This window comes from Quercus suber, unplaced genomic scaffold, assembly GCF_002906115.3.
Source record: "Quercus suber isolate HL8 unplaced genomic scaffold, Cork oak 2.0 scaffold_376, whole genome shotgun sequence".
Classification (NCBI taxonomy): Eukaryota; Viridiplantae; Streptophyta; class Magnoliopsida; order Fagales; family Fagaceae; genus Quercus; species Quercus suber.
Genome location: NW_027069828.1, coordinates 465186 through 481150, shown reverse-complemented (window position 1 = coordinate 481150; position 15965 = coordinate 465186). Strand labels below are relative to the sequence as shown.

Here is a 15965-nt window from a genome sequence, read left to right as displayed (position 1 = left end):
TTGCCCGAAAAGGGCATAAGGCATTTTTGTCCATTATGTAATGTAATGGGATTATAGAAAAGATCTTGGGAGAGAACAATGGTATGTTCATGTCCCGAAAATGTTGAAAAGATTAAAAAAATGATTTTCTTTTTATTTTTAGACTTAGTTGATGTGATTCTTAGATTTTAGAAATTTATTGTACACTTTTTAAAAAGTTTATTAGGCTATTTAATTGACATAACAATATTAATTGAAATGAAAATATTTAACTAGATTAGATCAAGTAAATGCTATGAATATCTACTAAAAGAAATCTACGAAACTATGCTCGTTAAAAAAAATAAAATAATAAAAAAAATAATTTAAAATAAAAAATAAAAAAATAAAAAAAAAGGAAGGAAGACGATTGAAAGAGTGAAACACAAAATGCTAATTCTAGCTTGCTCAACTGTTTGTTTGCGTGAGAGATCGAGAGGGTCAGTGAGAGTGTGCAAAGATTACTTACTCTCACAAGAAAATAGAGACATTCTACAATTGCCAAGATTGTCATTTACTTCTGAATAGTTATAGTATCACACACTTTTCCACAATTTTTTGCCACAATTCTGATGTGACAGATTGTGAGTGGCTGTCTATCACTTACACATGAACCCACCATTTCTTCTTTTTGCACATAAACGAAGGCTTTTGTTGAAATAAAAGATAACAAACACAACAGAGTTCACACTACTAACTGAGAGAGCAGTAACTTACAAAACAGATTTACAAAACAAACTAAAACCCAACAAGCAAACCAAACACTAATTTAAAAACAACAACACTTGAACTTGAAACACACAAAACAACAACCCATCATTTTTCTCAACCACTCACATTCTACCACATTGTGGCAGAAAAGTTGTATGATAAGTTGTGGTACTAAATTTTCTACTGTCTTACGTATAGATGATCAAAACCTATATGGCTAGAGCCATGCTAAAACAAACTTTGTCTAAAAATGCTGGGAGGGGCAGTCTGTATGACTTTGTACTTATCTAATTTTCTTCCTTTATTTTTTCATGAAAAGTGGGAATATATATTATATAGTTATATATAAAAAAGAAACTTGCAAATTACAAATTTACAATATCACAGTCCACAGTTTTTACAAAACACACTATAGCCCACAGTACTTTTGTTCCTTTCACATATCTTTTAACACCATGCAGGCTGTGGCAGTAGTTGTCTGGACCTTAATTCAAGACATAGATGCAGACATCTTTTTTAATTTCATTTCCATAAACCGGAGAAAAAAAATTAAAAAAAAAAAAAGACTACTACTTCTAGAAAAAACTGCATATCTGATAACTCTTTAACACTGGTCATGACACTAGGTTATAAGTCAAGAATTAAGCAGCAACAAATGCTACCACAACAACCAAGTCTTAATCTAATAAAAAATTTCTTTTAACTTAATAGATTAAAGGAATCACACAAATTTCTAATTTGGTATTAACTCTACTTCTTAAAGAACTCATTTCTCTTCCCAAACTTACCACATAACCCCTCTAGGAACACTATCATATGTTTTCTCTAGATACATAAAAGGGGTAATTACAACTTACTCATTTGTGGTTTGCCTCAAATTTAACTTATCCACTTGTGGTTTCATTTTTGACACTTTATCCACCCATGGTTTATTCTGTTAATGCTCCATTACCCACCTCTCCATCTACCGTTACTCACTTACTCTAACACATTTGATCCCAAAATCAAAGAATAAAACAGATCAAATACTCCTTTCTCCTTTGGGTGATTTCTAGCAAGGAAACCGTGGAGTTACTGAACTATTGATTCAAGGTTTTGATTGTTACCAATTCGTGATTTTTTGTTAACAAATTGGATCTTGATCTGATCACATTTCTCTCTATTGGGTGAGTTCTTGACTTTCTGAGCTTGAAGGTTTTTTTTTTTTTTTGCTCTCTTCCCCTTATTCTAGGTAGATTTAATTTTTGAAACCTAGGGTTTTAATTTATTTTTTTTGGAATTGGGTTTCTGCAAAGTGGTGTTTTGTTTGAAGTATTATGGATTTGATATATCTATATGAAATTGTATTGCTCTGTATAGATTCTCCACTGAGAATATAAAATTGGACTCAGATGGTTGGAGTATTAAGAGCTTGTTTGGATGGGATGAAAACTAAGTGGTATGACTTAGTTTTCATGATTCATCATCCAAATCGAGTGGGTTCCACGATTGAGCATTTGTTTGGCTGAGTTTTGAGTCATTGTTTTCCTAACTCAAATACTAAAAAAAAATGGATATGGGTGATGGAAAATGAAAATAGGTTTTTGGTGTTTTCAAAACTTGAAAACTGAAACTCAGTGGCAAGTAGTGTAAATAAGATGAGATTGTGGGCCCCGAAGCCAGTGTATTGTCATATCCATCTCAAGCTTTGGGTTATTACTGTTGGAACTCCTTAGTTCCATTTCATTTCTCCCCAAAATTGTTGCTGAAAATTTTCCCTCTTCTCACTTCCCTCTCTTAGCCTCTTCTCATTTTCACTTCCCTCTTCATCCTGAGCGAGCTAGCTCCATGGCACCACACTCCGTGATCGAAGCACTCAACCAGGCTTGAATCTTCACCGGCGAGTCTACCGAGCTCTGTCACCATGTCCATACCTTTCTCTCCCTCTCCTAGGTGCAATATATATCTCCCAGGTACAATATATATCTCTCTCTCCCTCTCCCTTTTCCAGATAACAATTATAGTAAAAACAAACAAAATCACAGAGGCAGAATCCAAATACCCACATTCTTGACCTCAAAGCATAGACACAAGAAACCAAATACCCACATTCCTGACCTCAAAGCAAGTAGAGATATGAGTTTTGGAACCCATTCATGAATTTCGTTTTTCCTTTCGAGGCAAAGAAAGAAAACAAAATCAAGACCAACAAAGCAAGAGCAACAGAGCACTACAACAGAGAAAGGAAAAAAAACTCAACAATAATCTTCGATTTTTGGTAGAGATGGGTCTCTCTGTTTTCTGCAGATAGGTATTGTGAAATTGAAAGAGGTGCCTTAAATGGGTATTGTGAAATTGAAAAAGGAAAGAAGATTTAAACGAAGAAGAGAACCTTGGAGATTTGCGCGTGCGATGATGTGAGAGGCAAGCTTAGAACCTTGGATGAATGGGTATTGTGATGGGATAAAATGAACCACTGTGTAGTGTGTAGTATAAAGGACGCGGGTAGCTGTTAGTGAATCACTGTGTAGTGTCAGTGGGTGGGCTCCACAGTTTTGGCAAAAAGCTAAGTTAAAAAGGTGAGTGATGAGATTGGGTTTTTAAACTAAACAGATGTTTTGGGGTATTTGAGTGAAAGTGGGATTGTGATGAGTTATGAGTCATGAAGTTGAGTTATAAGTTGTGAAAACTGAGTGATGAGATAACCAAATGAGCTCTAAATGATTTTTATTGTTTTATGAGGTTCCAAATTTGTTTGTATCCTCTAGACGTCATGGTGGGTAAATACTAGCAGATGGCTATCGCTACTTGTGTCATGTTGGGCCTTAGAGCATCCACAACAGTGGAGCTATATTTCTAGCTATATGACACCACAAAAAGTTATTTTATCTATTTTACCTACTCACATGCTGCAGCAGTGGGTCTATTTTAGTTTTGAACATAATAAAATAATATAAATATCACAATAAAATAATATCTACTACAATAAAATAATACATCCCACTACCAAAAAAAAAAAAAAAACCCACAAATTTGATAGACTTTAGACTTTAGATGATACTTTATTGTTTTAGATGATACTTTATTGTTTTAAATTTGATACACTTTAGATGATACTTTATTGTTTTAAATTGATTTAAAGTTGATTGACTTTAGATGATACTTTATTGTTTCAAATTTGATAGATTGTTTGATTTGATTTGTTGTTTGATTTTTGAATGAAACGTATTAGAGTAACAAAATATTTAAAGGTGGGTTACGGAGCATAGACGGAATGAATCACGGGTGGGTAAAGTGTCAAAAATGAAACCACATGTGGGTAAGTTAAATTTGAAGTAAATCACATGTAAGTAAGTTGTAATTGCCCCTTAATAAATATCATACAAATATCTCTACATGCCTCCCTATATTTTATTATTTTTCCATTACCATCTACAAATCATTTTGGACATATACAATTATTTGATACTACACTACAAAATTGGGCCGAAACCTCCATTATTATAACATTAAGCCAAAAGCCCAAAATGTCATTTTCTACCTCATTTTACCTCACGACTAGCTAAGCTTATGACAAATTATTTCATTCCATTCTACTTAAAATGCCAAATGGCTAAAACCAATTGCAAACTACCTCATTCCATTCTATTCAAAAAGCCCATGGTTAAAACTTATGGCAATTGTTTATTGCTAAGACCCAAGAAGCTACATCATATGTGCAATCCAAATGGGAGAGCCTTTAAAGCTGGCTCACTCTAAGAGCTTCGGTTAAGGTGCTCACATAGATTTAGACATATAAGGGGCTTGAGGTGTTTTGGTTCTCTTTTCTTGTTTGAAACTCGAAATCAGTCTCTTTGTTTTGAATTTACTCGTGATCAAGATTGATATTTTTGTCTGCATTAGAGGCTAATAACTAGAACATTGCCTTTTTTGTTTGTTTGTTTTTTTTTTTTATCAATGGCTTCAATGAGATGATGATCATGACACTAATACTTAAGGGAGATAGATGCCTACATGTTGTACCTGAACGGAACCTTTCTAAGTTCAAATTTTCCCCCATATAACTATATTAGAATCCAGTTTGCCCAATCCCACTTGTTTTCCAGTGTTGTCCTTTCCAAAATGACGAGGCAATGTAATTCTCTCATGCAAAATCTGTTTCACTTTGTATTCTTAATTCTTTCTAGCGTCATCCTCGTCATTTTGTTAAAGAAAGATGGTGTTTTTGTTTTTGGAATTCAATAATTTTGTTTTGTGTTAAAACCATATTCTCTCTCTCTTGTGAGTGTTTGTTTAATAGTGTTACAGTTATAAAAATATGTCTTCAATACTATCTTCTTATTTAAAACCATTTTAATTATAAATTTCCTTAAGCCGTATACAATAAACGTCTTTTTTTGCTGAACTATATAGTATAAAAATCTTTCATGTGCACAAATACACCTTTTTTTGTGCTATTTCAGCTTGTGAAAAATGTTTTGTCTAGCATCACCCATACTTTGTGCAGTCAAGCTCTAATGATTATATATATGATAATATTCTGGTTCGGAGCAGGGTGAAGCAAAGACCAACCGGGTTGTGATAGTGGCTCTCTACCCCATTGTGAAAGAGAGTTTCCAAATATACCATGACATAGCAGAAATAATGGTTATCTTAGTTGACCGTTTCATGGAGCAAGAGGTTCACGACTGTGTGAAGATCTACGAGATGTTTTGCCGAGTTTGCAAGCAGTTTGAAGAGCTTGACTTGTTCTATGGCTGGTGCAAGGGTATTGGGTACACAAAGATTGAGAAGATAACCCCTAAGAAACTTGAGGTCATGGGTGGAAGGCAGAGGGTTTGTAGATATTCTTCTTTGCTGTTAAGTCTTGGGATTATGCATGTTTCATGTAAGTGAGAGTAAATTCTAGGACTACAAAAATTACTATACTATAACTTTTTCTATAACTATTTTATATGACGAAGTATGATCTGCTGCTTGTTACTTGCACATAGAATCACAATTTTTTTTTTCTACCGCTCACAATTTGCTATATCGGAGTTGTAGTACTATATTTTTTTGGGATAAGTGATGGTTGATTGAATATTTTGGTTAATTTCAACATGGGTTTTGTCGTAGATGTGTGTTTTATATCTCTTTGGAGTAGATCTATAAACTGTGTGGATATGTTTTCTTTGTTAGAATGTTGTTTGTGAATCGTGGATTGTTAAATTGATAGATAAGTGGGGTTAGCAACATGGAGATGAGAAGAAGAGACAGATGTTGTCGTGAAGAAATAGAGAGATTTCACTTTTTCTTTAATAACTTTTACTTGTAAGAAAAATCACTTTTTATCCTCAAAATTGAGACATGGTCCCAAACAAAAATTGTGTTTTCAGCTCTTAAAAAAACCTGTCCTAGTAAAATGGTATCAAACACACATTGTTTTCCATCCCAATTTTATGAATATTGTTTTAACATTGTTTTGAAAACCAAAAAAAAAAAAAACGAATGATGTTACCAAACAAGCCCTAAAATTAAAGAAAGTAAATTATATTTTAATATAAATTCTAATGGTAATTATTAGTTCACCCACCTTTTTGTATACATCATACACACAATTTATTTTTTGAACTGAAATCGTGATTTAAAATTACGATTTCAATTTAAAAACTAAAATGTGCATGCATTGTGTGTAACAGGCCGGGTGTAATAGACATTGCCAAATTGCCAAATTTAATACATATACAAAAATTTGAGTTCATGTTGTCTGATTGTCCGAAGGTATAAGAGGAAAGCAGAACTAAGGCAACGTGCGGTATTGGGCTTTAAGAAAAGTCATTAAATCCACGCCAATACCTAAACTAGTCCTGAAATTGGGCTGTCCTTAGTCAAAACCGAGCCCAAATGGAACTTGATTGAAATCTCTTTCGGTCTCAGCTCCGCAACCTAAAGAAGGTGTTTCTCCGTTCACTTAATATGGGACTCCAGGAATGCTATCACTCATTATTCTCCCCTTTTTAAATCTCTTTTAGAAATTAAAGTTTCAAGTAGAACCTATTTTCGCAAGCGATGTTGTGATATATTTGTGATTAATATATAATAAAAATGGTGTCAATGGAAAATTTATGTAAAAGTCATGTTACTCCAATAACAACTTACTATCTTAATAATACCTAAGGGGTTAGTTTAGTTGTTCACAAGGTCTTATGAGATATATGAGGTTCTAAATTCAAAACTCTTAACTAACACTTTCGAACCACCCTAAAGATTCCTCCATGTAGGTGTATATGAGACTGGAAGATTACGCACACCTAAGAAAATAGTTCAATACTCAAAGATAAAGCCTAAATTACAACTTACACCTTTAAAGTTTTGAATAATTTTGATTTGTCCTCTAAAGTTTCAAAATGTAGATCTATACCCCTAAAAATTACATATCATTTGGATTTAAGTCATTTCATTAATGTGTCGTTTGAGGTTTCAATTAAGTGCTAATAAAAAATTATAATTATAATGATTGAATCTTTTAAGTTACAACATATTAATAAATTGAGTCAATATTCAAATAAATACCTAAATTATAAATCATAAAATAATATTGAGTTTGACTTATTAGGAAAATATATAATCAAAAGATGCAATAATGAAATAAAAAATGGACATATTTTAAAAATGTCAACACAAAGAAGAGTTATTTCATTTAGAGAACAATATTATGAAAAATTCAAAAAATAAGTGAAATAAAAATAATTTACATCATTTTGAATGTGCATAAATTAAGAGATGCATTTCAAAATTAAGAGATACATTTTAGAACATTCATGTATAATGAAATATATTCTATTAGTTGATTTCTTTCCTTAATAAAGTATTAAATTTCTACACTTCAATTGTTAGATAAAATGAGACTTGGGAGAGGATAATTCAAACCCTAGTTCTCCTTATAAAAGAGATTATGTAACATACATTACTCTAGAGATTCCTCCATATAGGTGTATGAGATTGGAAGATTACAAACACCTAAGAGAATAGTTCAATGCTCAAAGATAAAGTTTAAATTACAATTTACACCTTTAAAGTTTTGAATAATTTTGATTTGTCCCCTAAAGTTTCAAAATGTAGATCTATACCCCTAAAAATTACATACCATTTGGATTTAAGTCATTTCGTCAATGTGTTGTTTGAGGTGTCAATTACGTGCTAACAAAAAATAATAATTATAATGATTGAATCTTTTAAGTTACAACATATTAATAAATTGAGTCAATATTCAAATAAATACCTAAATTATAAATCATAAAAGAATATTGAATTTGAATTATTAGGAAAATATATAATCAAAAGATGTAATAATGAAATAAAAAAAATTGGACATATATTAAAATTTTCAACACAAAGAAGAGTAATTTCATTTAGAGAACAATATTATAAAAAATTCAAAAAAATTGAAACGAAAATAATTTACATCGTTTTGAATGTACACAGTTTTTCCCAAATAAATCTACCAAAATTAAGAGATACATTTTAGAACATTCATATATAATGAAATATATTCTATTAGTTGATTTCTTTCCTTAATAAAGTATTTAGTTTCTATACTTCAATTGTTAGATAAAATGAGGCCTAAGGGAGGATAATTCAAACTTTGGTTCTTCTTATAAAGGAGATTATATAATGCACATTCCTTTGGATTGAATTTAAAAAAATAATTGATTTTGAGATTCACAAAAAAACCTTGAACGTTTTCAAAAACCCTAGGTTACACATAATCCAACAAATTTGATTATGTTTGATTTGTAAGCTTAAACAATCTAATTAAAGACTCAGACTAATCTAAATACCAGATCATAGGACTACTAATCCTACCGGACAGGTTGACTCGGGTTTAATAACTATCTATAGGTTTTTTTTTTTTTTAATTAATTAAAAAAGAAGAAGAAGAAGAATAATTATCTATAGATCATTGGAGAGATAGAACCAATGAACCATAGATGATAGTATCACAAATAAAAGACCCAATCAAGCCACTCTCCCATCTCCCAAACCACTTTAAATGACTTTACGTGTCCCCTGCAATAACATCTTACCACGTGTCACAAACCCAAAACACCCCTTCAAACTTCTCCTTCTCGATTCGACATTTTCAACTCTCTCTCACGCAAAAATTGTCCAAACTTAACATAAACATAGTATCAGATACCAAGCAACCTTAAAAAAAAAAAAAAAAAAAAAAAAAAAAAAAAAGAGACAAACAAACAACAAAAAACACAGATACTATTCGCTATGATTCAAATCGAAACCCAGAAGAAGCTATTGATCCTTGTAATAACATATGGGTTGTTATCGTGTACAACGGAATCAATTCGGTTCGAGCTGAAATCGAGTCACACCAAGTGCATCGCCGAAGAGTTAAAGGTCAATTCCATGACTGTTGGCAAGTACAGCGTTGTCAATCCCAACGAAGACATACCCTTACCCGATTTTCACAAAGTCACCGTTCGGGTATTTTTTTTCTTCTATATTTTATTGATTTTTTTTTTTTAAAAATTTTAATCTATAGTATCTGCTCCATTTATAATCGACTTCAAGAAACCAATTGGGTTTGGGTGTAGGCGGTGCGCCAATTTGACGAGAAAAGATTTTACGAGTTGGGCTAGCTGGAATCGGGTATTATTTGAAATTTGATTAGTGTTGTTGTTTTTGACTGGGATTAGGTGACTTCGTCGAATGGGAATACTTATCATCATGGGGACAAAGTGCCGTCGGGGAAGTTCGCGTTTATGACAGTGGAGGCGGGAGATTACATGGCGTGTTTCTCGGCGCCGGATCATCAGCCTCCCATCACTTCCACCATTGATTTCGAATGGAAGACTGGTGTGGCTGCTAAGGATTGGTCTAGTGTTGCCAAGAAAGGCCAAGTTGATGTAAGTTTTTTTGAATTTTTTATTTTAAAATTATTAGTTGCAACATTTTGTCATTTTCTAGAACTATAAATTTGTTGTCACAAATTGTTTTGGTAGATGTTTTAGGTGTAGTGTTGTGATTGATGTATAATAAAAGTGGTGTCAGTGATGGTTGATGTGAATGGAAGTGGTGTTGCTCTGATCACGACTTGTTAACTTAGTTAAGTTGTGAAAATGGTTGACTTTAGTAATTGTGTGTGTGTTTTTTGGGATTGTGTGGTTAGGTTGTTGGTGTGGTTATTATTTATGTTTGCTTTTTTGGGTAATGAAAAGTTTGAGTGTTTTTTTAGATAGTGGGCTTGAAGTTGAGGCTTGTAAAATGAGTGAGAATTGAGAATGTTGAATTTCAGGGTTTAGTATTGTGGTTTTAAGGATTTTTATTTATGGGTAAGTTACATACTCTCAGTAGACTATGAATTTTGAACCCATGACTTCTCCCTCTAGTTATTGTTGTCAGAAGAGAAGGTGTTGTTTGAGCTAGAGTTCATTGGCGAGTCAAGGGGACTAATTTGCTAAGGTATGGTTATTGGTCAGTATGTAAAGTTGATTAAATTGACTTCTAGATCGATATAGAGAACCCTATTTTGCAGCGTTTTCGGTGGGGAAAAATATGTGTGGTGTTTGGCAGATTTTTGTTGGTGATTGGGCATGATTGAAGAATTGGTCTCTAAATGCATTGTATTTTGAAGCCAAGCTGTTCTCTTTGAAAAGTGAATGAAAACACTAATTATAAGGTTGAGTTCTGCGTGCTGGTCATTCGTGGTCCTTAGTGCAATCTAGTGTACGTGCTCTGAAGTATTTTAGTGGTAATATTGAGGGTTGGCTTGTGATCATTCTTCTCTGATCCCCAAAGAAAGGGAAGGACGAATGGCATAATGGTTAAAGATGGCAACTTTGTGTGTTTGTCATTGCAATGAAGTTGAATTACAAGTGTGCCAGACCCCATAAGTGAACACTCCAAGCTACTTGCATGGTTGGTGAGTACAGCCAAATAGAGTGTATGCTTGTTTCTAATTCAAGAGCAAGTGTAATACAAAACAAATCTGGTGAAATCTTCACAGCTCTTTTTGGTTATAGGTGTAGATTTCACTTTTGATAGTTCAATAGAAATGGCCACCCTGGATCTCTTGTTTAATGTCTTGGGGCAGGAGGGATTATGCTTTGGTGGCTTGATAATATTTTAGATGATGGAGTCATTTTGTATGGTAGCTTTCACTGCATGGTATGCCACAAAAGCAGTTTAGAAAGTAGTAATGAATCTTTGTGGTATCTTATTCTTCTTTTAAATTTTTTCTAGAGGATAATTACCAGCTTATTGCTCATATACTTTTGTATTTGTAGCTTGTAAGAACAGTAAACACTGATTCTTGGTGTTAGCATTATATTGGAGTAAACACTGATCTACTTGCTTCCCTAATATGTCTCTATTTAAATATGGATGAGATAATGTGCTTGATATTTGTGGGGAATTGGGTGATTTCAACGTAGCTTAGGGACCCCCCTTTGTACTTATTTTAATTTTTACATATGTGGAGCACTGTGAAACATATGATTTATTTTTTCTCTGGGTATTTATGGACTAATTTGTTTTTTGATAAGTGATTCTTGCACTAATTTGTGCCTCTTGGTGTGTGTGTGTGTGTGTTTTTTTTCCTTTTCTGGGCATCTTGTTAGCGTCAAAGTCATTTCATTTGCATATCCTCAACGTTATCTACTTGCTCTTAGACAATCTTTATTTGTGCAATTTCTCTTACCATGAAAAGTTCATGCAAATGATTCTCTTTTTTCTGCACTCTTGTTTATTGGTGAAATGGTTTATCTGGATAGTTTTTTTGAGAATAGGTTTATCTGTATAGTTGATTACTGGGAATGGAAGTGAAACTAAATTGGTAATTTTCATGTCTCTATCTTATGTGAGAGAGAGAGAGAGAGAGAGAGAGAGAGAGAGAGAGAGAGAGAATGTCTTATCCAGTGCTGATCTCAGTTAAGTGAGGTCTCTCTGAACTTGGGCAGGGTTTTACCCTTATGCATTATTTGCCCAAATTGGCTGCTATCAAGACTCGAGTCCATGCATTTGTGCTTAGCAATGATGCTAGAAATATAGTTAGTTCTGACCTTCATTTTTAGTTAATTTAATTATCATTGTGTTGCAATTTTTTAAATAAGATATTACAAGTTGTGTTCACAATATGGATAGGAACTTATTCTCTTGTCATTATTTTAAATGCCAGCTTATGGAACTTGAACTGAAGAAAATGTATGATACTGTTATTTCCATTCAGGAGGAAATGTTTTATCTCCGTGAAAGGTAAGAAAACTTATCGTATTTCTTTTACAGTTCATGAAAAGTGGGATATCCATCTCTTTTTAACCAATGCTGTTTATGATTTATATTTCAGAGAAGAAGAAATGCAGGTGCTCAACAAAACAACTAACAACAGGATGGCCTGGTTGAGTTTTCTTTCCCTTATTGTTTGTTTATCAGTAGCAGGCTTGCAAGTATGGCACCTGAAGACCTTTTTTGAGAAAAAGAAGCTCATATAATTTTTTTCTGGACAAGTTCCATAGTTTTCTCGGGTTTAAGTGATAGTTTGGTGGCAATAGCATCTTTTGTAATACCTCATGTATGTGGTTCAAACTTCAAACCCCATCTCCTCTTGTCCACTATCTGCCTTTCAAAAAAATTTACAGTTTCTCATCTATGATTTTGTAGGATATTTCAGAAACCATGTACTTCAAAATAGAATAATTCTCAGGTCACATTGTTAGATCAAGCGGTGCTTTCTATAACAGTGTGCAGAATCTCCTCGTGGTTATAGGTATCTCATATCAATGTAGGAAGATATAGGGGCAATGAAGTTTAGTTTTCTCATATCAATGTTGGAGATGCTAGAAGGTTTTAGTTTTTAAATTAAAGTGAGATTATTTCCAAAGAAGTAGCATCATTTTTTCTGTCTTTTACAAATAATTCTCAGAAGTCATCCCATTGTTCTAGGATATTGATTGGCGTTCAAAAGTGGGGTGGGTCACCAACTTGCGAACCTATCAACCCACTAAAAGTGACCCAATCTAATCCGACTCCTTGATTTGGGTCAGTTTTAGAGGTTGGTGGGTTGGCTTCTTGGATTGTGAGTTTATATATATATATTGTTTTTTGTTTTTTTACAGTGGGTCAGGTTGGGTTCGGGTCATAATATTTATAATTCCATCCAATCAACCCACCGCCACCTAAATAAAATTCAAACCTTAAGTTCTTCTCAAATAGTTTGTGTTGGTTTGATATTGTTCTAATGCTCAATTTAATAATAATAGTAATTAAAAAAAAAATTATCCAAGCCATGGATCCAATCTGATCCATGTGGGTTGTTTTGGGTTTGTTTTTTTTTTTTTTTTTAACACACAATGGTGGGTTGGGTTGAAAAAACCCCTTAACCCAACTCAACCCGACTCATACAAATCCTTATTCAAGAGTATTAACAAAAAAGATGCATAGAAATTCTTATGTAGTGGAGATAATTATCTCATGCATCTAGTATATGTAGTTAGAGAGTTTCTGTGAAATATTGTCAATGATAATGACATTACCTATCAACAAGTACTCCATTTTGCTTGGTACGATGACAAGCATGTGGGAATAGAATTGAAGCATAAATAACAGAATCATCTCACTTAAAATTACCTTTAAACCAAGATATTTTCTCGACCATTGCAATCCAAGAGTTCTTCAAGGTGTGATTGTCAACATTTTTTTTCTTTTATTTATTTATTCATAGATTTTTAAAGCCTTTTTTTTTTTTTTTTTTTTTTTTTGTAAAGAGTAGAATTACATTTTAACCAATTTTCAACAAACAAATTTTTAGCAAAAAATTGCAACCGAAGTCCAAACAGACATGATGTAACCATGTGTCGGGGGCATTTTTACGACAAGGGCCAAAAATGCAAGAATAGCCCAAATTTTCCTTTGAGTTCTTTAGAAGTGATTGTGGAGAGTATCAAGCCAAATTTCCAATATTTAGTAAATAAAGGTTAATGGAGCTTTAACAAGAGAGAAATCAAAGTGCCAATAACGGAAATTCATAAAAACATACATGATGTTACCATGTGTCGGGGGCATTTTTACGACAATGGCCAAAAATGCAAGAATAGCCCAAATCTTCCTTTGAGTTCTTTAGAAGTGATTGTGGAGAGTATCAAGCCCAAATTTCCAATATTTAGTAAATAAAGGTTAATGGTGCTTTAACAAGAGAGAAATCAAAGAGCCAATAACAAAAATTCATAGAAACATAGTAGGTCCGAAACTTCAACCCATAGTTAGTGAGAAGAGAAATTGAGAGAGTTTGTGAGGAAGAGAGGGAATGTTCCCCTGTACTCATGTTTTCACCCCTAAGTTTCAAAATTGGAAGTGAAACTAAATTGGTAATTTTCACTTGAGAGAGAGAGAGAGAGAGAGAGAGAGAGAGAGAGAGAGAGAGAGAGAGAGAGAGAGTGTGTGTGTGTCTTATCCAGTGCTGATCTCAGTTAAGTGAGGTCTCTCTGAACTTGGGCAGGGTTTTACCCTTATGCATTATTTGCCCAAATTGGCTGCTATCAAGACTCGAGTCCGTGCATTTGTGCTTAGCAATCATGCTAGAAATATAGTTAGTTTTGACCTTCATTTTTAGTTAATTTAATTATCATTGTGTTGCAATTTTTTAAATAAGATATTACAAGTTGTGTTCACAATATGGATAGGAACTTATCCTCTTGTCATTATTTTAAATGCCAGCTCATGGAACTTGAACTGAAGAAGATGTATGATACTGTTATTTCCATTCAGGAGGATATCCATCTCTTTTCAACCAATGCTTTTTATGATTTATATTTCGGAGAAGAAGAAATGCAGGTGCTCAACAAAACAACTAACAACAGGATGGCCTGGTTGAGTTTTCATTCCCTTTTTGTTTGTTTATCAGTAGCAGGCTTGCAAGTATGGCACCTGAAGACCTTTTTTGAGAAAAAGAAGCTCATTTAATTTTTTCTGGACAAGTTCCATAGTTTTCTCGGGTTTAAGTGATAGTTTAGCTAGTGGCAATAACATCTTTTGTCTAGTGGCAATACCTCATGTATGTGGTTCAAACTTCAAACCCCATCTCCTCTAGTCCACTATCTGCCTTTCAAAAAAATTTACAGTTTCTTATCTACGATTTTGTAGCATATTTCAGAAACAATGTACTTCAAAATAGAATAATTCTCAGGTCACATTGTTAGATCAAGCGGGGCTTTCTATAACAGTGTGCAGAATCTCCTCGTGGTTATAGGTATCTCATATCAATATAGGGGCAATAAAGTTTAGTTATGTGTAATTTAATTTCTATCGAATTGGAGATGCTAGAAGGTTTTAGTTTTTAAATTAGAACTAGTTGCATACCCACGCGATGCGTGGGAAGGATATATGATTATTTTGTAATTGTGGTATGATGTATAATTTGTTCTCTCTAAAAATCAAAAAATTTGTAAAATTATTTTAGGTGTGTTTGATTGAAATTATTTCTTTTTGAGGTAGCCCATATTTTTCTAAATTATATTATGGTACGTTGTGTTTTTTTTTTTTTTTTCCTTACAACTAAACTCTTTATATTATTCAAATTTCTCATTTCTTAAATGAGATATCGTAATAATCAAAACTCATCCCAAAATTACACTTGATATTACTTAAATAGTTGAGAAACACATTCAAATACATAGCAAGATTGTATTTTTGATATAAATTCTAATTTTCACTTTCAAAATTACTAAGTATTATGTCAATCAAAAATCAAACAAAAGCTATAAGATGGAGAGAAAATGCTTGTGATGGAAAACTCAAAAACACACACAAAATCGTATATTAACCCAAAATAGTGTTATAAAAAAATAGAATGATTCATTAACCTAAAGTTAAGTTGCAAGAAAGAATAAATAATCGAGAAAGAGAATAATCACATTTTTTTCTGGAGAGATCTGAATTAGATAAATTTATAGAAAATAAGATGAGAAGAAGAATAGTCAAAATAAAAGATTTAGTCACACCAAATTATCTAAGTCATGTTATGTAATTGAATAACATTATATTTTTATATATTATCTTTATAATGCAATATGATAGCATTTGACAATCAAAGAAAAGAAAAGAAAAATAACAACTTAAAAATACAAAACCAAAAAGTTTGGAGCGTGAAATACAATTTTTAAAGAACACACAAATTCATAAACCTAAAGTAAAGATATAAAACATAAAAATAAAATAAAAATAAAAATAAAAATATAAAAAATCCACACAAAAAAGGGAAAAAA

The 15965-nt window shown here is 32.6% G+C and overlaps 1 protein-coding gene across 2 annotated transcripts; it reads left to right on the top strand.

The window, feature by feature from the left end:
* The first annotated feature begins 8757 nt into the window (after positions 1 to 8757).
* Positions 8758 to 14984, top strand: LOC112002842 (transmembrane emp24 domain-containing protein p24delta9). Of its 2 annotated transcripts, XM_024034992.2 has the most exons (4): positions 8811 to 9192; positions 9405 to 9614; positions 11885 to 11961; positions 12053 to 12427. In XM_024034992.2, the coding sequence occupies exons 1-4, from the start codon at positions 8974 to 8976 to the stop codon at positions 12195 to 12197; spliced, it is 651 nt and encodes a 216-aa protein (XP_023890760.1). In that variant the 5' UTR covers positions 8811 to 8973; the 3' UTR covers positions 12198 to 12427. The 2 variants fall into 2 exon arrangements, with proteins under 2 accessions (XP_065616719.1, XP_023890760.1); XM_065760647.1 differs by lacking the exons at positions 11885 to 11961; positions 12053 to 12427 and adding an exon at positions 14419 to 14984 and having other exon boundaries at positions 8758 to 9192.
* Positions 14985 to 15965: the final 981 nt, after the last annotated feature.